Below are 27792 nucleotides of genomic sequence, written 5' to 3'. Positions count from 1 at the left end.
GAGAGAGAGAGAGGCAGAGACACAGGCAGAGGAAGAGGGAGAAGCAGGCTCCACGCAGGAAGCCCGATGTGGGACTTGATCCCGGGACTCCAGGATCACGCCCTGGGCCGAAGGCAGCGCTAAGCCACTGAGCCACCCAGGGATCCCCTCGAACCATATTTTCTAATTCCATTCTCCAGTGAAAGGAACCATGGCCCCTCAGTGAAATGGCAGATTCTAAGACCAGGGCAGAAAATATAAGTGTGGAAACTCTTACAGTAGCAGAAAGTAAGGAAGTCCTCAAAAACAACAATAAGCCAAACAAAAATTGGTAATGGTATGCCCAAGTGATACAGAAGACAACTGAAGAGCTCCCATTGGCTAAAGCTGAATAGTCCAAGCAACAAAACAGAATATACTGGATTATAACCCAGGGCATAAAAAATCCATAAATCCACACTGATATAAAAGATTGAATAAATACTAAATGAGTGAGAAAGCACAAATATTTCATATAGAAAAATTCCAAGTAATTTCTATAGATACTCTGGCCTCAAGGAGGTAAAATGTAACTGCCCACTCCTTAAGTGTCATCTGTGCGGTGACTGTGCTCCAAAGAGGACAGCATGGGAAGGAAGGAGAAACAGTCACTGTATTGTAGAGCAGCCTGACAACCACGTGGTCAAGTTTACCACCGATGGCGGTTAAGTCATGTTGACCGAACCACCCTTGACAGGGCTTGAGAAGGGCGCTTCACCTCTCGTCTTCCCAAAACCCATAAACACAGCACTGAACCACGAGGAAAACATCAGACAAGCCCCAATTGAGGGGCATTCTATAAAATGCTTGAGCACTATGCCTTAAAACTGGTAAGGTCGGGATCCCTGGGTGGCGCAGCGGTTTGGCGCCTGCCTTTGGCCCAGGGCGCGATCCTGGAGACCCGGGCTCGAATCCCACATCAGGCTCCCGGTGCATGGAGCCTGCTTCTCCCTCTGCCTGTGTCTCTGCCTCTCTCTCTCTCTCTCTCTCTCTCTCTCTCTCTCTGTGTGTGTGTGTGTGACTATCATAAATAAATTTAAAAAAAATAAAATAAAATAAATTTAAAACTGGTAAGGTCATCAAAATCAAGGAGAATCTGAGAAAATGTCACAATCCAGAGGAGCCTACGAAGACATAACAACTAAACATAATGTGGAATCCTGGATGGGCTTCTGAAAAAGAAAATGGGCAGCCCCGGGTGGCTCAGTGGTTTAGCGCCGCCTTCAGCCCAGGGCCTGATCCTGGAGACCCGGGATCGAGTCCCACGTCGGGCTCCCTGCATGGAGCCTGCTTCTCCCTCTGCCTGTGTCTCTGCTCTGTGTGTCTCTCACGAATAAATAAAAATCTTTTTTAAAAAAAGGAGATTAGGGAAAAAACTAATGATCTCTATGACTTCCAGTTCATAACAACGTATCAAGCTTGGTCATTAGTTGTGACAAAAGGTACCACAGTAACAATAAGAGGATAATAATCAGGGGAAGGGGAAGGGGGGGCTGAATAAAATGGGTACATTGTGTCAAAGATGAACTGTATCAATGCTGACATCCTGGTTGTTAATACTGTTACAGTTTGCAAGATGTTACCATTCCGGTAACTGGGTAAAGAATACAGGGAGTTCCATGTATTTTTTTTTACAATAACACATCAATCTACAATTATCTCAAAAGAAAAATGTTTTTCCATTTTGGATCTTTACTTGGAATGACCTATCCCCTGCTTAGTTGAATTGTATGTTTTGTTGTAAGGATTTGAAAGATTCAAAGCATCGATAAATAAGGCAAAAGTTAATTTCTCAAGACAATAAATTTTGAAAAGAAAAAAATGTACTTTAAAAAAACAAACAAAAACATCCAAAAAATGAACAACTTTAAAAAACAAAACCCAGAGTGGGCTCAGCAGCATTTTCAACGTCATGCTTAAGTGCCAGGCTGAGTCAATGAGGACTAACCGGTCTCAGTGGTGAAGCCAGCAACACATGGATATTTCATGGCTCTCAGTTTATGATCTGCCAATGTGTCCTGTCACTCCAGGTATTTTGTCTAAGTAACACCAGAACTGTTTTTCCCCAATGGTGATTTCTGCTAAAAAGTTCAAAATATAAGAGATTCATTCAGATCTCAAGGGAGGCTCTCAGACTCCAGAACTAAAGCAGTACATATAAAGAGATGACCAGCACAGTGCAGTCCTAGACCAGTACATCTTTTTCTAAAACACATGGCAAAGGACCACTAACTCAAGAGAAATAAGACCATATTCCTCCTGCAATGATTTCCCTTTCCACACAATAGCCAAACACCTGAGCCACATTTATACAGCCCTGACTGTTAGAGCTACTCTCATCTTAGGCAAGTGCCCACAGGCTAACAATCTGTATTTCTCACTTTGTAAAGACTCAAAATCAAAGGGCATTACCCTATGAAATTATACTATCTTCAACTTTAATGTTTCATGTTTAGTTTTGTACTTGTCTCCTTTTGGCTACCTCCCTTCCTACGATTGTCCATAAATAAAAGTGCGCTTTTAAAGGTGTCTCAAGGGATCCCTGGGTGGCGCAGCGGTTTGGCGCCTGCCTTTGGCCCAGGGCACGATCCTGGAGACCCGGGATCGAGTCCCACGTCGGGCTCCCGGTGCATGGAGCCTGCTTCTGCCTATGTCTCTGCGTCTCTCTCTCTCTCTCTGTGACTATCATAAATAAATAAAAATTTAAAAAAAATTAAAAAAAATAAAGGTGTCTCAAGTTTGATGTCAAGTAGAAAAATCACATTTCACTCCCTCAACTAACAAAAATATACATAAAAATTACTTGCCTAAGATTACTTTAAACTGATTACCAGGCTTATACGAATTCTTAGCAAATCCTCCAAACTGAAAGCTTGAAAAAAAGGAAAATACACAATGCTGTTTCTATCCAACAGAATATTAACTGCACAGTTCAACAGATCTATACACATGGGCAACAGGTGAAAAATGGAAAACAAGATACACAGCATGTATGTTTACATAAATAAAATCATGTAACTTTGCTTTATTCATACATATACTCAAAAAACTTTTTGAAGATTTTATTTGTTTGACAGACAGCCTGTGCGCACACAAGCAGGTGGAGCAGCAGGCCGAAGGAGAGGGAGAAGCAGGCTTCCTATTGAGGCTCAATTCCCAGGACTCTGGAATCATGACCTGAACCAAAGACAGACACTTAACCGACTGAGCCACTCAGGTGCCCATATATAATTTTTTAAAAATCTGAAGGACCCAGGCAATAAACATATCTTGACAGTAAGTGTGTATGGCCAGAAAAGACTCACCTTATATATTCTATAAGCCTATAAGGTATTTTAATTTTTACACATTAAGAACATGTTCATAATGTTGCTTTGCAATTGTTTTAATACAGATCATGCATTTTAATCTTCCTCAGTCAAACTGACCAACAATTAAGCATCTAGAATTATTTTATGCAATGGTTTATGTAAGTTCTGGCTCTAACTACCCTAAGTGTAGGAATTATCATTGGGCATCTACAAATACTTTAAATTTTAAGGCAGATATTTATTATCTCACTGTGTGACACCTACTTAATGGCCTTTGGACAATCATCATTTCAATTCGTCAAGACAGAAACCCAGAATTCGAATTTGACTCTAGACTGGAAAATGAGAGGTCTAAAAAAATAGGGAATCATTCTACTTCCTTCCAAAGGATACCCATTCCACATTTAAATAGTGGTGTGAAGACCACAAATGTAGAAAAGAACAAAATGTTAAAAGTATAATTACTGGATCTTCGAGCTCTCTGGCCTCTTATCTATTACTTCCCAGGTAAATTTCCTTCTCTCTAGCCCCTTTCTCAAACAAAATAAGAATTTCAACCCAAAGGCTTGCTTTAGGCCCCAAATTCTGTGCCTCAGGTAGAAACATTCGAAAGCAGTTTCCTGCCCTCCAGATTAGTGACCAAACTAAACCAGAACTATAACAATCCAAAATTACAGTATGTTTGACACCTCTTCTTCACTTGTGGCCAAGTATATTTGGTAAAAGTTACTACAGCTACAAAGAGGGCTGTATCTTGAGGACAAGCTGCTGCAAAATTTTAGAGTCACAAAGAATTTTTTTTTAAAAAGAGGAGTGAATATTTTAAAAAATATCACTGAAGGGACGTCTGGGTGGCTCAGCAGTTTAGTGCCTGCCTTCAGCACAGGGCATGATCCTGGAGTCCTGGGATCAAGTCCCACGTTGGAATCCCTATGTGGAGCCTGCTTCTCCCTCTGCCTGTGTCTCTGCCTCTCTCTCCCTCTCTGTGTCTCTCATGAGTAAATAAATAAAATCTGAAAAAAAAATCACCAAAATATCACCTTCCAAGGATCTATATATTCAAAATACAGTGTAGACTATGTTATGTCATAAGAACCAGTAGCACTGTAAATTCTCAATGTTTTTACTGCCAGTTTCTTTTTCACACCCTAAAATGGTAAGATATTTGCTCTATTCAACACATGCCACTGTGGTAGCACTCAGTCCTAAATCACGGAAACACTTTTACATTCAGTAGTACACAAGATTTACTGCAATTCAAGCCTAAACTGGACAGAAAGTTATCAAATCCAATCATGTTCTTCTCACTCTGTGCCTACCAAAAGAAAAATCAAAAGTGGATACAAAATCATAACCCTTTTCTACTTAGACAAAGTTCTAACTCCTGTTTATCCAGGGCTTTGTTTCTATGGTTACATTCTAGCTGAAACTTCAACCTCAAAAGGCACCTTTATTTACAAAGACTATAACTTGAGTTGAAATATTTTTGTAGGAAATTTTACATTGTTAAAATAAAAAATATACTAAGCCTACAGAGCTACTGAGAATCCTACAAACTGCCAAACACGTATTGTTCATTGTTAACCATCAAGTTAAAAACTATTTATCCAACCAACTGTTCACTAGCTAGGCCACTAGAGAGTGCTAGATACACCTTTACACAGGACCCAAGTGATTCAAAAAGGACTATCCCCGAAAATCTGGAGCATAAAAGATGAAGAATTTGCTGGTATACTGCCAAGAGGTATTGCAACACTAACAGGTCTGAGTTTTAGAGGTAAGCATTTGTCACCACATCTTGTCTGTCAATAGCTCAAGTTCCCACAAGTGAATAATAGAGATGTGTGCTTCAACAGCTTCCAAACTAAGCAATTGACATTAAAGGATTAACCCAAGACACACACAGCAAAAGGAAAAGTGACTGCTTCCTTTAGGAGACAAAGGTGCTCGCTTCAGCAGCACATATACTAAAATAGGAAAGGAGACAAAGTTAATGATGGGTTAAACTTGGCTCCTTAAGCATTGTTAAACAGGGGAAGGGGAGGCAGTGAGAAAAAAAGGCATGGGATTTCTTACTTAATCCAACGTGGAGAGGAATCTTACACCATATAAATCTCAACCAATAAACTAACAATATGGAGTAGTAACAAGATTATCACCTGAAGAGCATCGGTTTCAACCAGGCTATTTTTTTAGGAGCACACAATTCCATTAGCGAGAATCTCACTCTGATCCTAATAGATCACCTCCAATGTTTAGTTCATTCTAAGAGGTAATGCTTCCCAACACCATTACTGATACAAAGAAAACTGATGCTTAACATTCCCTACAATCTCAGTGGATGTTAGCTTTTCAAAAAAAGGGTTACTCAAGGTGGAAAGAGACTAACACACCTCCCAACCTCACTAAACTGCAAAATCGCGTTACCCTGTAATAAGACTCATTCAGATAAGAATATGGTTATCTTGATTTCCACATCACTAATAAGCCTAATGGGATGTATAGCTGAAAAATATAACACTAGATGTAATTTCCTCAACGTCTCACGAAGGTGATCAGTTTCTTTCTGAAGCCTCTAAACGCAGAAGCCCCGCCACTGTCCCACCTTCCCAGCAAACCCATCTTTTATTTTTTTTTAAGGCAAAGGTTTTCTTTTTTTTTTTAATTTTATTTATTTATGATAGGCACACAGTGAGAGAGAGAGAGAGGCAGAGACATAGGCAGAGGGAGAAGCAGGCTCCATGCACCGGGAGCCCGACGTGGGATTCGATCCCGAGTCTCCAGGATCGCGCCCTGGGCCAAAGGCAGGCGCCAAACCGCTGCGCCACCCAGGGATCCCCCAAACCCATCTTTTAAATCCACTCCTCCGGAGCTGCCAGCGATCCTCCTCCCACTCCGCGCTGATAGCGAAACGGCTTTCCAGGGAGAGGTGCAAGCAGTGGCCTGACTCGCTCCACCTCCAACCGCTCACCCCTCCAACCCACGTCCGAGTCTGAAACGAGGCAAGGGCGACGCCATCTCCCCGCCTTGGTTCCCGCGGACCCCGGAGCCGGTGCGGGGTTCGGCCCGCGCACCACTCGACCCCCGATCCCGACACACGGTTCCGGCTCCTTGACCCAGGTAAGCCTCAGTGCACACTCTGGAGTAACGGGCGCTCAGCATGGTGGCAAGGGGCTGACCCCACGGCGGACCACCCAAGAGGCCCCGGGGTCTTCGTCCCTTTTCAACGTTCTGTCCTACGTTTTCTCAGGACCCCATCCCCGCCCCGGAGGGTTCCCGGGGGAGGCCAAGCGCTGGAACGTCGGACACCTTCCTCCGCGGTCAGCGGGCTTCCACCGCCGCCGGGGAAGAGAAAACCGCCCCCTTCCCAGAGCAGCACTAGCCCACCCCCGGAACTGGGCACGCCCCAAACCCCGCCCCCGCTCTGGCCCCACCCCCGCTGCGGAGGTGGGCCCGGAGGAAGATGGGGGAGGGGACGAGAGGGCGCGGGAGGGCGGAGGAGGAGCGGAGGAGGAAGGAGGGGGAGGGGGAGGGGGGGAGGGGGAGGGAGGGGGGGAGGGGGAGGGGGGAGGGGGAGGAGGAGGGGGAGGAGGGGGAGGAGGGAGGAGGAGGGGAGGAGGAGGGAGGGATGAGAAGCGGGAGCGGAGGGAAAGAGGGGAGGGGGAAGGGGAAGATGGAGAGAAGAGGAAGGGGGGGAGGGGGAAGGAGGGACGGGGGAGGGAGGGAGCAGGGAATGAGAAAGGAGAAGCGCCCTCTCGCCCCCCAACCCCGCCGGCGAGCGCAGCCGGAGGGTCCGCAGGAGACTAACAAGCCCTCCCTCCTCCGCCCCCCCCGCTAGGCAGCTGCAAACGAGGGGTCTCGCGCGGCTGCCAGCGCCGCCCGCAGCGGCCCGGGGACGCAGGGGGTCGCACCTTGCGCTTGCGGGCCTCCGCCGTGCCGCTCCACACGAAGCACTGGTAGATGGCCCGCAGGTTCTGCTTCCAGTTGTCCACCTTGAAGCTGCTCAGGTGCGAGCAGCCCGGCGGCGTCACCACCAGCTCCGCGTCCATGGCCTCGCTCTCCGGCTCGGGCCGGGAGACCATGGGGGGCAAGGCCCGGCCGCGCGCGGGGGGCGGCGAGGGGGACGAGGACGACGCCAGCGCGGCGCGGAGGGCTGCTCGGTGGCGCGCCCCGGCCTGGGGGGGAACGGGCGCCGGGAACAAAGCGCGGACGGCCGCGGGGCCGGCGGACAAAGCCCGGGCTGCGCGGACGCCGAGCGGGAGGCGGCGGCCAGACAGGCACCGCCCGCGCTGCGCTCGCCGGGTTCGCGGAGCTCGGCGCGGGGCGGGGCGCCGAAGCCGCAGGCGGAGGTTACGTCATCCCCCGCCGGCCGCGGGCGCCGCACTGCGCAGGCTCGGGCGGCTCCCGGGCCCGCCCCCCGCCCCCCGCGCCCGCAGGCTCCGCGGCAGAGTGCGCCCGGGCGCTCGGCGGCGGCGAGGAGCCGACCGGGGCCCGCCCCCGCGCCTACGCCCGCTGTCGCGGGTCTGCCCGCTGCGGTGGTCGCCAGCCGTCGGTACGGGCCGCCGGGGTCAGAGCTGCCGCCCGGGGAGCTGGCCACCACCCTGCCGCGTCTCCCTCCAGGAACTGCGGAGGTGGGGGCCGGCCGGGGGTTGGGTGGCGCGGGGTGTCCGTCTGGGTACCCAGCCGAGCTCTGCCGCAAAGAGGCGGAGCAATGGGCCGGGTCTTGCAAATCGGTGCAGTCTCCCTCGGCCTCCCCATCTGTGCGGAGCCCCAGCGTGGGCCTACCCACCCCAGGCGGTGCTTCCCCGGATCGCTGTCAGTCTGGGGGGCAACCGGAGGCCCTCATCTGCAGGCCTCTCCCATCTTTGTGGCCTGTCTGGTAGTTGCTGGGCATTGAAATGATTAAGACCATGTCCTACTCTGAGAATCCCAGGATGGGTGCCCTATAACTTCACTCATGCAGAATTGAAACAACAAAGCAAACAAGACCCCAGACTCAAAAAAAAAACAAAAACAAAACAAAGAACGAACTGGTGGCTGCCTAAGGGAAGGTGGGTGGGTGCATGGGTGAAATAAAGGGGATTAAGAATACACTTAAAATAATGAGCACTGAGAAATCTATAGAATTGTTGAAAAATTATATTGTACATGGGAAACTAACATTTTATGTTAATTTTACTTCAATAAGAAAAAAATCCCAGAGTGGAATGTAAATCGACGTAGCCACTGTGGAAAAACAGTATATGGAGGTTCCTCAAGCATTAAAAATAGAAACAGTGCATGAGCCGGTAGTTCTACTACTGGGTATTTACCCCAAGAAAATAACACAAACTCAAGGGTATATGTCCCCCTCTGCTTATTGTAGCATTATTTATAATAGACAAGATATGGAAGCAACCTAAGTGTCAATCAATACATGAATGGCTAAAGATGCGAGATATATATATATATATATATATATAGTAGAATATTACACCAGTTAGAAAGAATAAGAGCTTGGCATTTACGATAGCATGCGTGGACCTACAAGGTATTATGCTAGGTGAAGTAAATCAGACAGAGAAAGACAAATACCATATGATTTCATTTATATGTGGAATCTAAAAAAAAAAAAAAAAACAAAAAAAACAAACCAGCAATAAAAGCGGAAACAGACCCATAAATACTGAAAACAATCTGGTGGTCGCCAGAGAGGAGTGGAAGATGGAGGGATTGCACAAAAGGGGGTAAAGGGGAATGGGAGGTACAGGCTTCCAGTTAAAAAATGAATAAGTCATGGGGATGAAAGGTACAGCATGGAATAGTTAATGGTATTGTAATAGGGTTGTAAAGTGACAGATGGTAGATACACTTGTGGTGAGCATAGCATAGTGCATGGAATTGTGGAAGGACTTACTATGCTGTATACCTGAAACTAATGTAACATTGTCAACTAAACTTAAATTTAAAAAAAAAGAATCCTACAATGTAATGAGATAAATAGCAACATTAGCAGGCAATCACATTAATATGAAATTGCAGAGATAAAGGAAAGTCCAGGTAACATGAAAACACTCCAAGACTCCTTTTACCCTCACCCTGCTGGGCAGTCACAGTGGAAGGGATCCAGAAATAAGTGCCATGGTGAGAGATTTGCCTTAAGCCATATTTCCCACCGTCCATGAGACTAACATGATCTAAAATGGATACCTGGGTTTTGATTGTTTGTTTTCAAATTTAAAGAAATTTAAAACACCCGGGAATTTTGCTTCTATGATGGTCAAGTAATACCCTACACTAATCCTCCCTCAGATAAGAACTATATTCTCTGGACAGAATACAAAAACAAACACCTGAAAGCATTGGAGAGTAAACCAAAAGAGCAGATTCTGGAGGGAGCAGACACATGGAAGACAGAACTTGCCCAAAGAAAAGAACGTGTTTGTTTTGGTTTGGTTTTGTTTGGTTTGGTTTTTTATTGCTTATAGACTGAGGAGAGGCTACTTGGAGGAACCCAGACAGGGAGGCTGAAACTCTGACAAAAGACCCCCCTCTTTCTGGACTGAGGAAGCAAGAGAAGAGTACAGAACAAAAAACTGCTGGAAAGTGAAAAGAGAGAAGGTTAACCTCAGAGTCTACGTATAAACTATGTCTACAAAAAAACAAAAAATAAAAAACACAAAACTATGTCTACATATCTAGACATCTGGTTGAGTGAGTCAAAGCCAAGCAGTCCAAGTAGAACAAAAAGAAGTGAGCAGAGATTCAAGCTGCTGCCCAAGAAATAGTTAAATTCTAAGTTAGTGCCTTCTAAAACAAAAATATCAACTCTCTTTGGAGGTATATGACAAAATCCATACTCAAAACAATATAATATTTATGACATTCAGGATACAATTCAAAATTATTTGACATATGAAGAAAAATATAAAAATATGAATCATTTTCAAGAGATAAGACAGTCAGACGTGAGCAACCCTAAGAAGTATGAGATGTTAAACTTAGCATCTGAGGACCTCAAAGTGAATATGGTAACTGTGCTTGGGAAAGGAGAGGACAATATCCTGGAAATGAATGAAAAGATAGGAAATTGCAGCTGTGAAATATGAACTAAATGTAAGAATCAAATGGAAGAACTGGAACTGACATGTACAGTATCTCCAATAAAAAGATCACCAAGAGGGCTTAAGAGCAGAATAGAAATGACTCAGGATGGTAAGTAAACTTGAAAATAGGTCAATTGAAATTACCCAATCAGAACAAAGAAAAAAATATTGGAAAACCTGCACAGAGCCTCAGAGACCTGTGAGACAATATCAAAAGGCGTGATCTTTTGTGCGTGTGATTCAAATCTTGGAAGAAGTGGGAGAATATGAGAGTGAAAATATATATGAAGGAATAATGGAAGAAATTTTCCCTAGTTTGCTTAAGGATGTAAATGTACAGGTTCAAAACTGCCATTGAATCCCAAGTAAAATAAATGCGTGGAAAACATGCTGAGGCACAACACAGTTTACTAAAAACAAATAATAAAGAGCAAATATTGATAGCAGCTAGAGAAAAGACATTATATACAGGAAAACAATGATGTATTTTTTAAATCAGAAAGCTTGGAAGCCAGAAGAGAGTGGAATAACATTGAAAGTATAGAGACATTTAACTATTGAAAATGTCAGGATTTCTTTTTTTAATTTTTTTTAAAAAGATTTATTTGTTTATTTTAGAGAGAGAGCCTGTGAGTGGAGGGAGGGACAAAGGGAGAGACTGTTAAATCGACTTCCTGCTGAGTGTAGAGCCCAACTCCAGGCTGGATCCCATGACCCATGAGATCACAACCTCAGCTGAAACTAAGAGTCGGATACTTAACTGACTGAGCCACCCAAGTCCCTCAGGATTTCTTTTTTAATGGCTGACTAATATCCCATTGTATTTATGTAGATACACCACATTTTCTCTGTCGTGTTCAATATGGGATATTGGTCAGCCATTAAAATGGAAATTCTTCCATTTACAATAGCATGGATGAACCCTGAGGGCATTATAATAAGTGAAATAAATCAGAAAAGACAAATACCATATGATCTCACTTGTATGTAGAATAAAAAAAAAAAAAAACAGAAAACAAAACAAACTCACAAATACAGAGATTAGATTGGGAGTTGCCAGAGATGATCGTGGAGGATAGGCAAATTTGTGTGATGTTGGATATTTTTTTATGTTGGATATTAAATGAAATATTTTGTCATAATCATTCTGCAATATATACTTATGTCAAATCATTTTGTTGCACACTGAAAACTAATGTTATATGTCAATTGTATCTCAATTTAACAACAACCAAAAATAGCACACTGCAAAGTGTTATTATTATCAACAAGGAACAACAAGGGAACTACAGGAAGATATAGATGGGTCATCTGAGAAAATGGGACATTTTTGGTCAGTGGAGAAAAAGGGAATGATGAGATATGGTTTTCTAATTATTACTTTATAGCTTGGCTAATGTCCTAGAGCAGTGGTTCTCAAACTGGAGCACATAACAGAGGAACCTTGGGTTGCTGGGCTTTACCCCTAGAATTTGTGATTTCATAGGTCCAGAGCAGAGCCTGAGAAACCTCATTTCTAACACCTTCCCAGCTAATGTTAATGCTGCTGGTCTAGGAGGCACACTTTGAGAGCCACTGTTCTCCAAGGAAATGCAACTGTAAGCTTTGGAGTAGTCTTCTTTCCTGCTGGTCGTAAAAGAACATCATCAGACCGTATTACACTCTATCGTTAATCTTTAAGCTTAGAGAATTGTATGTCTGGTTCCTAGTTAAGTAAATAGTAGGAATCTCCAAGGTTCCTTGGAGAACAGCTGTCTAGCGCATTAAAAGTCATGCAATCATCTTTTACTTTGTTCCTTTCTCTCTCTCTCTCTCTCTCTCTCTCTCACTCTCTCCCTCTTTTTACAAGAAAGAGAGCACATGTGTGCACAGGAGAGCAGGGTGGGGCTTAACGGGCAGAGGGAGCAGGAAAAATAGAATCTTAGGCAGATTCCATGCCCAGGGCAGAGCCGGATGGGGGGCTTGATCTCAAAACCCTGAGATCATAACCTGAGGTGAAATCAAGAGTTGGACATTTAACCCACCGAGCTACCCAGGTGCCCTCTTTTACTTTGTCTCTAAGTTTTGGATAATATTTCTAAACAGTGGGGGATCCCTGGGTGGCTCAGCGGTTTAGCGCCTGCCTTTGGACCAGGGTGCGATCCTGGAGACCCAGGATCGAATCGCACGTCGGGCTCCCGGTGCATGGAGCCTGCTTCTCCCTCTGCCTATGTCTCTGCCTCTCTCTCTCTCTCTGTGTGACTATCATAAATAAATAAAAATTTAAAAAAATATTTCTAAACAGTCGGGCAGATTGCACAAATGTATTACTAAATAACTTCTTTTGCATTGCCAAAGTAGAGATTGGTCTATATCATTTGGGGTAATATTTTCCAGTAATGGGGGAAAAGGAGGAGAAGAGAAATATCACCACCCTTATGTGTTATCCTTTATAGGTTTCAAAGGGCTTTTATGCATATCATCTCATTTGACCCTGGTCGTAAGCCTATGAGGAAAACGGTTTGATCTCATTTTTTAGAATTAAGTTCCCTGTTAAGTCACTTGTCCAAGGTCACAGCAAATGTGGAGAATGCGTAGAATGAAATTTGAATGGATTCCTGAGGTCAGTGAGAATGTGGCTCTGGCCACAACCTTGCAGCCTCATTGCCTCTGGTCATTTGTGTTGTTTTGTTGCTAATTCAGTTTTACGAAATGAAAATCTTGCTGGTTTGCCCTAGCCAACTGGGACTTCTTGAAATAGCTTGGCTATTCAAATCTCCTTTGTTCAGAAGAAATTTTTTTTTCTAAGATAGATTTTAGAGTATACATCTCTAAAAGGGAAAAAATATGACGGGCTGTGTCAGAAATTGCACCAGCCTATTCAGAATTTGATGAATGCTCTGTCTCCTTAGTGAGAACTACTTTTTGACCACTGTTTTCTGTCACTGTGGTGTGACACATCTGGTGATGCACTCACCAGCCTGCTAAGGACTCCAAAAAGCAAATTGTAGCCTGCTGGCTGATCTTCAGGCTTTGGTGAAGGGACCACCCTATGCTGTGTCATGCATAAGCCGCCTCTGCTGAGGAGGGTGACCCATTCAGCAGTCTGAACACGCAGCACACTGGGCTGGATGCCCTGTAGCCTAGCAACGGTGTCCTTGTCCATTGCCAAGGGATGGCACAGGGATGATGGCTTTTCCTTTACAGCCACCAACTCCTCCTCTCCCCCTCCTCCTCTCTGCCTTTCTCTCTTCTATTTTGTACTCCCATCTCCATGTCATTTCTGTGGTCCCTCATAAGTTGTTTCTTCCTGTCTTTGACATGTGAGGAAGAGCTGGCATTTTGAAACTGATGAGGCATTGCAGCCAGGGAGGGAAGGGAAGGGACAGCTCTGCTCTGTGCTCCCCATGTATTCTTCCCTAAGTGACTAACGCTCCCCTGCCCCCTTCCAAGAAAGGAGATATGTATGTGCGTATATATGTGCACACCAAGGCACGTACACAGGTCACTGAATGCTTGAACCAGAAAATCCTTGTTTCCTTTTACTGTCCCCATCACGTTGCTGCCTACCCTCTGGACTTCTATCCTGACCTTTCATCTGTCCCCACTGCCCATTCTATCCTGAACAGAGGTGGTCGAGCACCACCTCTTGAGGGTAAGAGCATAGGTCTGGGGCCAGACCACCCAGGTTCAACCCTGTCTCCAGTACTTACAGGTGTGTGTCTTCTAGCAAATTAATTGTGCCTCAGTTTCCTCATTTGTAACATGGGGGTGACAAGAGCATCCACCTCAAAGGCCTGTCATGAGGATTAAATAAATGAGTTACACCGAGTGAGGAATTTAGGACCACGCCCAGCATGTGGTAAACTTGAGTCATGCATTTGGCTCAAGCATCATACTTACTGCACCACTTGGAGGTAGAGACACACACCAGATGGGATCATGCAGAAGTATACAACATCATTACCACTAAAGCATTGATGAAATACCTACAGTGCGCCAGGCATCATGCTGGTCATGTGGAGCCAGCATCCTGCAGGGACGTGATATTCACCCCCCTTTAGAGATGAGGGGACCGGGACTAGACAAGTTGGACCACTTGCCCAAGGTCACATGCCATCCAATCCCCAAGGCCAAATTCTTCCCATTGTGCCCTGCTGCTCTACTCGTGTAGTGGATCAGAACTGGAGTCTCCCTCTGATTTTCATACTTCTTGTTAATTCCATGATTGTCCCACAATCAAACCAATATAGATCGCCTTAAGCAAGCTAACCCCATCAGCTTCTGGCAAGACAGGGGAAGAGGAAGCAGTGGCTGCCTCCCCAGCCCACGAGTAGAGAGGGCTAAGAATAGAGGAAGAATGTGTCTATCAAGGCCAAATTCAGCAAACCTCACACTTTCCTGGGTTCTAGCACTAGTGGCAACTGGGCAGGAAATCAGTCCCCTGGAAACTTCAGGTCCACCCTGCAATCCTTCAGTGTGTCCTTGACACTTGGATAGTGGGACACAGAGAAGTCTTGCTCAGCATGAAGCAGGATTCAGCCATCATTGTGACTACTTTCTGTGCTGGGCTCAGTTTTTCCAAGGAACCAGTGACCGGGGTATGCAGATGAGATGGGAAGACGGGTCTCTACTCACTTCTGCTGTGAGTCATAAAGGTAGAGCCCTACATGGGGTGCCTGCCCTTCTGCCATCAGGATGCCTGAGACCCAAGGATGATAAGAGCTGAGCTGAATGGATGGCAAATGCAAGCCCTAGGGTGACTGTGATGGATGCTTCCAGGGTTATCTCAGTCCAGGTGGCAGCTGGGGAGTCACTAAGTCTTTGCGGTGCATGGGAGGAGGAGGGATACCCCATGGTCACCCCTTACCACTCAGGTCAGGTGATTCAGCTGGCTCTGAGTTGGGGGTCAGAGCCCATGGCTCTTATTTCTATCCTCCAGATGTGCTTTTCCTTCCACAGAGTTTTCTTGCTTGGATGATAAAGGGTTCTGTTTTCCATTTGTCCTCCATTGCTCTTGTTCGAACAAGACCTCTCCTCCACAGCCAGGTGGCATTCTGGCGGGTTAGAGACCTGGCAAGAGGGCAAGCAAAGCTGGCCACAAAAGGAGAGCTCACACAAAAGGAGAGAGTGTGAGAGGGCTCCTCTGCAAGATGCCCGCCCTGCCCTCCATCCCCCTGCTCTTCGTGGCTTCCAGAAAGCTGAAGGAGGGCCAGCACCTCCACTGTTAGCACTCTAGGCAAACCCACCAGCATCTCTTCCCTGGATGATTGCTCTAAACCCCAACAAGCGTCCCCCCGCCCCGTCTGCTCTCCTGCAGCAGTCAGAGGGATCCTGTCAGAACAGGCACCAGGTCCTGTCCTCTGCTCAGAGCAACGTCCAACACCTCACCCAGAATCAAAGATTAGTCCTTAAGAAAACCCCAAAAACCCACAGAGGAATGGTCCAGGCAAAGAATTGGTACATCTATCCAATGGCCTACTGCCCCGCTATAAACAGGCATGAAGTTCTGACACATGCTAAAACATTCATGAGGCCCAAAATTGTATGCTAAGCAAGAAAGGCTGGACACAAAGGACCACATATCGAATGATTCTAATTTTTGTGAAATGTCCAGAATAGGCAAATCCATAGAGACAGAAACTAGATTCGTGGTTGCCAGGGGCTGCAAGGAGGGGACTGACTGCTTAATGGGAACGGGGTTTCCATCTGGCTCAATGAAAACATTCTGGAACTAGACTGAGGTGGTGATTGCACAATAGCAAGAATGCACTTACTGTTGCTGAATTGTACACTTCAAAATGGTTAATCTGGGGGCGCCTGGGTGGCTCAGTGGTTGAGAGTCTGCCTTCAGCTCAGGTCATGGTCCCGGGGTCCTGGGATCGAGTCCCACATCAGGCTCCCTGCAGGGAGCCTGCTTCTCCCTCTGCCTATGTTTCTGCCTCTCTCTCTGTGTCTCTCATGAATGAATGAATGAATAAAATCTTTTTTAAAAATGGTTCATTTTATGTCACATGAATTTCATCTCAAAAAGTATTTTGAAACTATTATATTACAAAAATAGAAATGGCTAAAGTGATAAATATTGTGTTTTTGTGTGTTTTACTACACACACGAGAAAATGAGTTGTCTTTGCCATGCATCATCCCTCCACAGCTCTCTCCTACTGCTTCTTGCTCTTCCACCCCAGTCACATGCAACTCCTTCCATGCCCTCTAACACACCAGAAATACTTCTGCTTCAGGACCTTTGCATCTGCTGTTTGAGGCCTTCCCCAGATATAGCTTGCTCCCTCCCCAAAATTTGGTCAGTGAGCAGTTTCTGACCCTTCTATTTAAAATACAAATGTCTCTTCACTCAGCATTTCAGATGTCTCTTAGCCTGTTTTACATTTCTGCATAGCACATTACTTTTTTTTTTTTTATCATTTATTTTCTCTCTGCCTATAGCAGAACGCAAACTCCTTGCAGGTCAGATTTTTTACCTGCCAATGTGTACCCAGGGCTCAACCCATGCCCAACAGTCCAGAAGGTCAGTAGATTCACACACCAGCCCACCTGCTGACCCAGAGGCTCCAGCACCATTCCCCTTGCGGACCTGTGGTCTCTCCACACACCCCCAATCCTGTAGCCCCTCCCCCGCAGGGCCCCTGCCTTGCTCTTCTTTCTGCCCAAAGAGCCCACCCTGTAACTTCACGGGCTTCTGCATTTTTGTCTTTTACTAAGCCCTTCTCACACTTCCCTCAAAGAAAATCTACTTTCTTCCCTTGCAAATCCATCACCCAGTCCTGGACCTTCCACTGCCAGTGACTCAGACTCCTTTCTTGATCTTATTACCCTAGAGCTATCTTGTAGAGATACAAATCAGATCACATTGTTCCAGTAGTTTCCATTGCCCTTGGAATAAAATGCAAACTCCTTGCCATGCCCTTTGAGGTCCCGAGTGACCCCTGCTAGCCTCACTCCCACCTCAAGGGAGAGGCACCAGCTCTTCTGTCTCCCCCAGATTTTTTTTTCTCCCCCTGATTTTTATTGTCACTCAGATGCACCCTCGGCAGCCAGAGCTCATGTGGCTGTCCTTGACCTCTCTCAGAAGCCTCCCTGCACCCAGCAGGCACCCAGCGTGGTGTCCTACCTCATTTTGTTCCTGACACCAAATCTCTCACAGCCTGTGTCCACTCCTGTGAGGATAGGAAAGCATGAAGTGGGCATCCCCAAACAGACCAGCTGTCTACAGCCCCACTGCTCTTTGAGATCACCAGGGAACTTTTAAATAAAGGACTCATGTCCACACCCATGCCCTTCAAACTCCTTTAATCATTCTGCAACAAGAAAGAGGCATCCATATATATTTTTTAAGCTCTTCAAATCATTGCAGTGTGCCACTGCACATTACAAAAGCACCTCTTCCTGCTATTTCATGGATACTGGATCATGTCTATTGAATGAATGCATGAATTATTTTTGCATTCTTTTTAAAACTTGAAAATTTTTTTATTGTTTTTATATTTATTTTTAAGGTACACTGTTTTATTTTTGTATTAAGCTTTTTATTTTAATTCTAGTGTAATTGGGATGCCTGGGTGGCTCAGCGGTTGAGCGCCTACCTTCGGCTCAGGGCGGGATCCCAGGATCCAGGATCAAGTCCCACATCAGGCTCCCTGTGGGAGCCTGCTTCTCCCTCTACCTATGTCTCCCTCTCTCTGTGTGTGTCTCTCTTGAATAAATAAATAAATATTTTAAAAATTAATAATTCTGATGTAATTAACATACAGTATTATATTAGTTTCAGGGATACAATATAGTGATTCCACAATTCTGTACATTACAGCGCTCATCATGTTAAGGGTACTCTTACTCTCCTTCACCTATTTCACCCATCCCCTCACCCACGTTCCCTCTGGTCACAGCCAATTTGTTTTCCAGAGTTAAGGGTCTGTTTCTCAGTTTGTCGCTTTCCTTTTTTTCCTTTGCTCTTTTGTTGTGTTTCTTAAACGCCACATATTCATGAAATCATATGATACTTGTCTTTCTCTGACATTTCACTTAGCATTATGCTCTCTAGCTCCATCCAAATTTTTGCAAACGGCAAGATTTCATTCTTTTTTATGGCTGAGAAATATTCCATATTCTCTCTCTCTCTCTCTCTATATATATATATATATATATATATGTATATATATATACACCACATTTTTATCTATTCATCTATCATTGGACACTTGGGCTGCTTTCATAATTTGGCTATGGTAATTTCACATAATCTAGTAAATAAAGGCGATAAATGTAGGAGTGCATATATCCCTTTGAATTTGTGTTTTTGCATTTTTTTTGGTAAATGCCCAGTAGTGTGATTACTGGATCATAAGGTGGTTCTATTTTTAACTTCTTGCGGCCTCCATACAGTTTTCCACAGTGGCTGCCCTAGTTTGCATGCCCACCAACAATGCAGGAGAGCTCCTTTTTCTCCACATCCTCATTATCACCTGTTGTTTCTTGTGGTTTATATTTTAGCCATCCTGATGTGAGGTAGTACCTCATTGCCGTTTGGATTTGCATTTCCCTGATGATGAGTGATGTTGAGCATCTTTTCATGTGTCTATTGGCCATCTGTATGTCTTCTTTGGAAATATGTCTGTTCATGTTTTCTGCCCATTTTTAACTCGATTATTTGGGGTTTTTCGGCATTGAGTTTTATAAGTTTTTTATGTATTTTGGATATTAGCCCCTTGCTGGATATGTCCTTTGCAAATATCTTCTCCCATTCAGTAGGTTGTCTTTTAGTTTTGTTGATTATTTCCTTCTCTGTGCAGAAGCTTTTTATTTTTGATGTAGTCCCAATAGTTTATTTTTGTTTTTATTTTCCTTGCCTCAGGAGACATATCTAGAAAAAGGTTGTTATTTCCAATATCAGAGAAATCACTATCTATGCCCTCTTCTAGGATTTTTATGGTTTCAAGTCTCACATTTGGTCCTTCAATTTTGAATTTATTTTTGTATATGCTGTAAGAAAGTGGTCTACTTTCATTCTGTGTGTAGCTTCCTCAGTTTTCCCAACACTATTTGTTGAAGAGACTGTCTTTTTACCTTTGGATATTCTTTCCTTCTTTGTTGAAATTTAATTAAACCATATAATTGTGGGTTTATTTCTGGGTGTTCTGTTCTGTTGATCTATGTGTCTATTTTTGTGCCAGTACACGATACTGGATTGATTACTATAGCTTTGTAATATAAATTGAAGTCTAGAGTTGTGACGCCTCTAGTTTTGTTTTCCTTTTTCAAGATTGCTTTGGCTACTTGGGGTCTTCTGTGGTTCTATACAAATTTTAGGATTGTTTGTTCTAGTTCTGTGAAAAATGCTGTTGGTACTTTGATAGAGATTGCATTAAATGTGGAGATTTATTTAGGTAGTATGGACATCATAACACTATTTGTTCTTCCAATCCATAAGCATGAAATGTCTTTCCATTTCTTTGTGTTCTCTTCAGTTTATTTTTTTTATTTTTTTAAAGATTTTGTTTATTTATTCATAGAGACACACACACAGAGAGAGAGAGAGAGAGCGAGAGGGAGAGGGAGAGGGAGAGAGGCAGAGACACATACAGAGGGAGAAGCAGGCTCCATGCAGAAAGCCTGATGTGGGACTTGATCCCCAGTCTCCAGGATCACACCCCAGGCTGAAGGCGGCGCTAAACCGCTAGGCCACCGGGGCTGCCCGGGATTGTTTTCTTAATTTCTCATTCTGCTGCTTCATTTTGGTGTATAGAAAAGGCGACAGATTTCTGTACATTGATTTTCTATCCTGCGAATTTACTGGATTCATTGATCAGTTCCAGTACTTTTTTGGTAGAGTCTTTAGGGTTTTCTATATATAGTATCATGTCATCTGCAAATAAGGAAAGTTTTACTTCTTCCTTACCAATTTGGATGACTTTTATTCCTTTTTCTTATCTAATTGCTGTGACTAGGTCTTCTAGTACCATGTTGAATAAAAGTGGTGAGAGTGGATCTCCTTGTCTTGTTCCTGACCTTAGGGGAAAAGCTCTCAGTTTTTCACCATTGAATTTGATGTTAGCTGTGGGTTTTTCATTTAAGGACTTTATTATGTTGAGGCATGTTCCTTCCAGACTTACTTTGTTGAGGACTTTATCATGGATGTTGTACTTTGTCAGATGCTTTTTCTGCATCTGTTGAAATGATTATGTGGTTTTTATTTTATTGGTGTGATATATCATGTTGATTGGTTTGCAAATATTGAACCCTACTTGCATCCTAGGAATAAATCCCACTTGATCATGGTGAATGATTTTTTTAATGTGTTGTTGAATTCAGTTTTCTAGTATTTTGTTGAGGATGTTTGCATCTATATTAATCAGAGATATTGGCCTGTAGTTCTTTTTTTTTTTTTTTATGGTGTTTTTATCTGGTTTTGGTATCAGGGTAATAATACTGGCTCATAGAATGACTTTGAAAGTTTTCCTTTCTCTTCATTTTTTTAAAATTTTTTTTCTCTTCATTTTTTTTTTGAATAGTTTAAGAATAGGTATTAACTCTTCTTTAGGAGTTTTAGTAAAATTTGCCTGTGAGCCATCTGGTCCTGGACATCTTTTGGTTAGGAGTTTTTGATAACTGATTCAAATTCATTGCTGATAATTAGTCTGTTCAAATTTTCTATTTCTTCCTGATTGAATTTTGGGAGGTTATCTTTTTCTAGGAATTTATCCATTCCTTCTGGGTTGTCCAGTTTTTTGGCATATAATTTTTCATATTTTCTTACTTTTTTGTATCTGTGGTGTTAGTTGTTATTGCTCCTCTTTCATTGGTGATTTTGTTTATTTGAGTCCTCTCTTTTTTTTTAATTTTTTTTTAAGATTTTATTTATTTATTCATGATAGTCACACAGAGAGAGACAGAGAGGCAGAGACACAGGCAGAGGGAGAAGCAGGCTCCATGCAGGGAGCCCGACGTGGGATTCGATCCCGGGTCTCCAGGATCGCGCCCCGGGCCAAAGGCAGGCGCCAAACCGCTGCGCCACCCAGGGATCCCGAGTCCTCTTTTTTTTAAGAGTCTTACTACAGGTTTATCAATTCTGTTGATCTTTTCAAAGAACCAGCTCCTGGTTTCATTTATCTATTTTTTTTAAGTTTCTACATCATTTATTTCTGCTCTATTCTTTATCATTTCCTTCCTTCTACGGGTTTTGAGTTTTGTTTCTTCTTCTTTTTCTAGCTTCTTTAGGTATAGGTTCGGCTGCTTATTTGCTATTTTTCTCACTTCTTGAGGTAGGCTTTATTGCTATAAACTTTCCTCTTAGAACTGCTTTTGCTGCATCCCAAAGATTTTGGATTATTGTGTTTTCATTTTCATTTATTTCCATGTAATTTTTTATTTCTTCATTGATACACTCATTATTAGTAACATGTAATTTAGCCTCCACGTATTTTTGTTCTTTCCAGATCTTTTCCTGTGGTTGATTTCTGGTTTCATGGCTTTGTCATAAGAAAAGATACATGGTATGACTTCCATCTTCTCAATTTGTTGAGACTTGTTTCATGGCCTATATGTGATCTATTCTGAAGAATGTTCCATGTTCAGTTGAAAATAATGTGTATTCCGCTGTTTTAGGATGGAATGTTCTGAATATGTCTGTTAAGTTCATCTGGTCCAAAGTGTCATTTAAAGCCCCTGTCTCAAAAAAATAAAATAAAATAAAATAAAATAAAATAAAATAAAATAAAATAAAATAAATAAAGCCCCTGTCTCCTAGTTGACTTTCTATTTGGGTGATCTGTCTGTCCATTGATGTAATTTGGAGTGTTAAAGCCACCTACAATTATTATGTTACTATTGATTAGTTCCTTTATGTTTGTTATTAGCTGTTTTATGTATTTGTGTGCTCCTATGTTAGGTATGTAAATATTTACAATTGTTGTATCTTCTTGTTAGATTGTTCCCTTTACTATTATATAGTGTCCTTCTTTGTCTTTTCTTACAGTCTTTGTTTGAAGTTGATTTTGTCTGATGTAAGTATTGCTACCCTGCTTTCTTTAGACATATATTTGCATGATAAATACTTCTCCATTCCCTCACTTTCAATCTGCAAGTGTCTTTAGGTCTGAGGTGAGTCTCATATAGGAAGCCTATGGATGGGTCTTGTTTTTTTTATCCACTATCTCACCCTATGTCTTTTGATTGGAGTGCTTAGTCCATTTATAATCAAAGTAATTATTTTTTCAAAGTAATTATTGATAGATGTATATTTATTGCCATTTTATTACTTGTTTTGTGATAGTTTCTATGGGTTTTCTCAGATCCTTTCTTTTCTTGCTCTCTTTCATGGTTTGTTGGCTTTCTTTAGTGATATACTTAGATTCCTTTCTATTTATTCTTTGCATATCTATTGCTGGTTTTTTATTTGTGGTTACCATTACATCTGTATATAATGTCTGCATATAGCAGTCTATGCTAAGTTCCTGAAGTCTGAACCCATACTTTATTCCTTTCCCCCCACCTTTTAGGTATATGGTGTCATATTTTACATCCTTTTATTTTGTGAGTCCCTTGGCTGATTTTTACAGATATACTTTTTTATTGCTTTTATGCTTCCAACTTTTTATGCTCTCACTTATGATCTTTCCTTTTCGTTCAAAGAGTCTCCCTTAACGTTTCTTATAAGGCTGGTTTAATTGTTCTGAATTCCTTTAGTTTTTGTCTGGGAAACTCTTTATCTCTACTTCTTTTCTGAACGATAGCCTTGCTAGATAGAGTATTCTTGGCTGCAGATTTTCCCCATTTTTGAATATATCATGCCACTTTCTTCTGGTCTGTAAAGTTTCTGCTGAAAAATCCACTGATAGCCTAGGTCTCTTATATGTAATTGTCTTCTTTTCTCTTGCTGCTTAAAAATTTTTTTTAATCACTATTTTTTGTCCTTTTAATTACTATGTGTCTAGGTATGGACCTCCTTTGGTTGATTTTGTTGGGGGGATATCTGTGCCTCCTGGATCTGGATATCTGTTTCCTTCCCCAGATTAGGGAATTTTTCAGTTCTTATTTCTTCAAATACATTTTCTACCCCCCTTTCTCTTTCTTTTCCTTCTTCTGGGATCCCTACAATGTAAATGTTATTATGCTTGATATTGTTGTTGAGTTCTCTGAGTCTATTGTCATTCTGCATAATTCTTTTTTCTCTCATTTTCTCAGCTTGATTACTTTCCATTACTCTGTCTTCCAGGTCATTGATTCATTCCTCTACTTCTTCTAGCCTGATATTTATTCCTCAAGTGTATTTTTTATTTCATTTATTTTGTTCTTCATCTCTGATTGGTTCTTTTTTCTCTTTATTAAAGCTCTCACTGATGCCCTCCACTCTTCTCAAGTTCAGTGAGTATCTTTATGATCATTACTTTAAATTCCCTATCCAGCATACTACTTATATTCGTTTCAGTTAGGCCTCTTGCTGTGGTTCATTTGGGAGATGTTCCTCTCTGTGTCTTTTTTTCCGTGTTAGGAAAGTCAACTACATCTTCTGCTCTTGAAGTTAATGACATTATGAAGAAGAGGTCCTATAGGGCCTTGTAGTGCAGTGTTCCCTGTTCACCAGGATCTAGCCCTTCAGGGATTGTCTCCTATGTGTGTACATGTGTCCTGCTCTTGAGTCCTGGCTGCTTTTCCCTTCAGTCTAGTTTTCTGCAGAGGCTCTCTTTGTCTGTTGTGGGTAGTGTTTGGTCCCTGGCCAGGTGGGGTGCATTTTAACAAGGTATAAAATAGTCTGCTTTCAAAATGAGATCTGGTGTCACCATTGCCAGAAAGGAGGCCCCACAAACGGCATGGGTCGGGAGACAAATTGTTGGTGTGGCTTGCAGATCTTTTGGGGGAAGGGGCCTGAAACACCAGGCCTTAGGCAAGCTTGAGTAAAGAGGGTGGATCTGCCCATACGTGAGATGGTGGGGCTTGATATAAACGAGTTAGGTTGCAAGATTGGCACTGCTGGTTCCTGTAGGTAGCTATGTGTTTATGCTAAGTGGTTGAGAGGGAAATGGTGTCTTCCTGTGATTCCTGCCCCTTCCATAACACAGATAAGGAAATTGAGGCCCAGAGCATTCCAATATCTGACAACCAATAAGCACAGAGCTGAGATTCGAACATGGAACACATATTCTTACTAATCTAAATGCATTGACTTTTTCATAAGGGCTACACCACTTTTGTGTAAATCAGACATATGGTTTCTTTTTTTTTAATTTTTATTTATTTATGATAGTCACGCAGAGAGAGAGAGAGAGAGAGGCAGAGACATAGGCAGAGGGAGAAGCAGGCTCCATGCACTGGGAGCCCGACATGGGATTCGATCCCGGGTCTCCAGGATCGCGCCCTGGACCAAAGGCAGGCGCCAAACCGCTGCGCCACACAGGGATCCCAGACATTTGGTTTCATTACATACAAGATCTACAGTAAGGAACATGTTTTCTTAACAACACAGTACACACACACACACACACACACACACACACAGATACAATAACCAAAATAACTACTTCACAAAACACCACTTCATCCTACTCTTTGGTATATTTTCTTTCATTTTATTAAGATTTGTCTGAAATCTATTTCCTGGCTATTATTTGGTCCTGACTTACAGTTTGAAAGCTCAAGACCACATGACCTGTGAAGTTCTAGGGCATAACATGGGATAACTGGAGAGACATATAAGTCTGCTAAACCCCAGGCCAGCTTTGCTGGTTTAATGCATTTTGCACATTTTAGCCTGTTACCTATATTTTTAGGTCGATAGCTAAGACCTGCCAATTTTCCCAGCTCCTGCAGCTGTCCTTCCCTATCACTGAAATCATGTGCTCCAATTCCACCCCTAACTGCTTCAAGCTTCAGGCTGAGCTGTCCCCTTTCTCTCCACCACTGCCACTGCTATATGACTTTGATTTCATTCCCCAATTCTAGGTCTATGTTAGATATATTGTATAGATAATATATGTTAGAATGTAATTTTGGCTCATGTAACAGAAACAATAGAAGCTTGAACAAAATTAAGTTAATTTTAAAATAATCTGGCTATAAGAACTGTAAGGTTGGTACAGCTGCTCTAATGGACAGAAATCCAAGTTCCTCCCATCCTGCTGTTCAACCATCCCTTTGAAATTCCCATGTCTGCACTGTACAAGATGGCACACTGCCATTTCCAGCAACCATTGGGAAGAAGAAAGGGGGAAAGGAGAGGAAAAGCATAGCCCTGCCCCTTAAAGGACATTAATACATTTTATCTATACTCCAATCCCTCTCGTCAAAACTTAATCACATGGCAACATGTACTCATAAAAGACTAGGGTATAATCTGTATTCTGAGTGGTCATGTCCCAAGCTAAAGATTGAGGGTTCTATTGCTACAGCAGTGGGAGTGGATGGTTATTGGAGGCAAGTCATAATCTCTCCATTTCCACAGTCCATTTTTAACCTTGGGTACAGGTGGCCCAGTAGGCAATACTTCTGGGACCTCAGGACCACAGCTTTTTAGGACTAAGAATTTTGTCTTGCTCTTATAAATTCTCATCTAAGGAGAGATGTACCATCTCATCCAGTGTCCCATGTTTTATGCTGGGCCCTATTTAGAGACTGGCCTGATGACAACCCTTTTCATGTTGACACCTGCAGTAGTTTCCTGAGATGCCACAACAAATTACCACAAACTAGGTGGCTTAAAACAACAGGATTTCAATATATCTCTTGGGGATGGGGGACACATTTATACCCATAACAGTCTGCCCTTTGGCTCCCAAAAATTTGTGCCTTTCTCATGTACAAAGCATATTCACCCCATCCTAACATCTCCCAAAGCCTTAACACATTCCAGTATCAACTGTAATTACAAAAGATCATCTAAATACCGTCAACTCAAAAAGTCCCAAATCTCATCTTTTAAATCATCTCAACCAGGTAGAAATGAATGAACCAGGTAGGTATGGTCCATCCTGGAGCAAATTCTTCTCCATGCACAGGTCTGTGAAAATAAGTTGTCTGCTTCTAGAATACAAAAGTGGGAAAGATATCAGATCAACATTTCCATTCCCAAAGAGTTAAATTGGAAGGTATAAAAGGACCACAGGTTCCAAGCAAGACAAAACCCAGAAGGGCAAAATTAATTAGTTTTCAAGGCCTGAGAATAATTTTGCAGGGCCTGATGCTTCGCCCTCTGGACCTGCAGTAATCCCACTGACTCCTACTTCTGGGCTCCTCACAGAGATACCCCATCAGCCTCCTTGACCTCTGAGCCACCACTGAATTTATTCTTCCTTTTTCTTGAAGGATAATGCGTATTTATAGCTGACTAGTTCTATCAGTTATCTACCTACAGAATTTGAAAAGTCTAACAGCCTTCCTTCAGGTCATCCTGTCACTGTTGTCTTCAGTCAAAGTTGGCAGTGTTTTTGGTGCTATATTAGTTTCAAAATTATTGTGGGTCTCCTATGTGTTCAAGGGGATCCACATCATTAAACATGAGGATTTGTCATAGATTGTTCCTGGATAATCCCATCTCTATTTCTGGCTTCTGCTGAGATGCTTGATGGGATCCATGAGTCACATGCTTATTCTGACCAGCAGGTTGTCCAACCATACCCTTCGTATTTTCTCCAGAGCATGCCTTAGCATCTTTTGTGATATGGATACACTGAGAATCTCTCCAGTCATCGAGTTCTGATTCCTTTCTCCTAACTGATTCATCCCTTCATTTATGTCTTTTCTCTCACATTTTATTATAAGCAGGAAAGAGAAACCACACTTTGCTTGGAAATCTCTTCACCTAAATACCCAAGTTCTACCCAACAGAGAACACAATTCAATCAACTTTTTATTTTTTTTATTTTATTTTTTTATTTTTTTATTTACTTATGATAATCACAGAGAGAGAGATAGAGGCAGAGACACAGGCAGAGGGAGAAGCAGGCTCCATGCACCGGGAGCCTGACGTGGGATTCGATCCCGGGTCTCCAGGATCGTGCCCTAGGCCAAAGGCAGGCGCCAAACTGCTGCGCCACCCAGGGATCCCTCAATCAACTTTTTAATCCTTTTATACAAAGGATCATCTTTCCTCCTGTGTCCAATGACATGCTGTCCTTTTCATCTAAGGCTTCACAACATGTACCTTGAATATTCACATACCAGGTTGTTGGTCTGTTCACAAGGGTACATGTATTCTCCAGAATAATGGAAGCTTTCTCTGTAGCCCTCATTTTCCTCTGGGCTCTCACTAGAATCTTCTTTAACATGCATATTTCTATCATCAATCTCTTCAAGGCAATCTGGCCTTTTTCTACCATGCATCTCAAAATTACAACAATGTAAATGTATTTTCTCACAGTTTTCTGGAGCTAGAAGTCTGAAATAAAG

At 42.8% G+C, this 27792-nt stretch overlaps 2 protein-coding genes across 2 annotated transcripts in view; one reads left to right on the top strand and one right to left on the bottom strand.

Annotated features, from left to right (window-relative positions):
- Positions 1 to 7635, bottom strand: part of USP22 (ubiquitin specific peptidase 22) — a 46541-nt gene extending 38906 nt beyond the window's left edge. Inside the window, exon 1 of the mRNA XM_055305595.1 lies at positions 7241 to 7635. Coding sequence (XP_055161570.1) covers positions 7241 to 7411 — 171 coding nt within the window. The 5' untranslated portion in view covers positions 7412 to 7635. The remainder of the gene's footprint in view (positions 1 to 7240) is intronic.
- DHRS7B (dehydrogenase/reductase 7B) overlaps positions 6337 to 27792 on the top strand; it is a 118611-nt gene continuing 97155 nt past the window's right edge. The window contains exon 1 of the mRNA XM_055305598.1: positions 6337 to 6449. The gene's annotated coding sequence lies outside the window, so the exon portion shown is untranslated. The remainder of the gene's footprint in view (positions 6450 to 27792) is intronic.

The sequence above is a fragment of the Nyctereutes procyonoides genome, unplaced genomic scaffold (genome assembly GCF_905146905.1).
Source record: "Nyctereutes procyonoides isolate TBG_1078 unplaced genomic scaffold, NYPRO_anot_genome, whole genome shotgun sequence".
NCBI classification, from domain to species: Eukaryota; Metazoa; Chordata; class Mammalia; order Carnivora; family Canidae; genus Nyctereutes; species Nyctereutes procyonoides.
The sequence above is the reverse complement of the archived record's forward strand: the minus strand, read 5'-3'. Positions and strand labels throughout refer to the sequence as shown.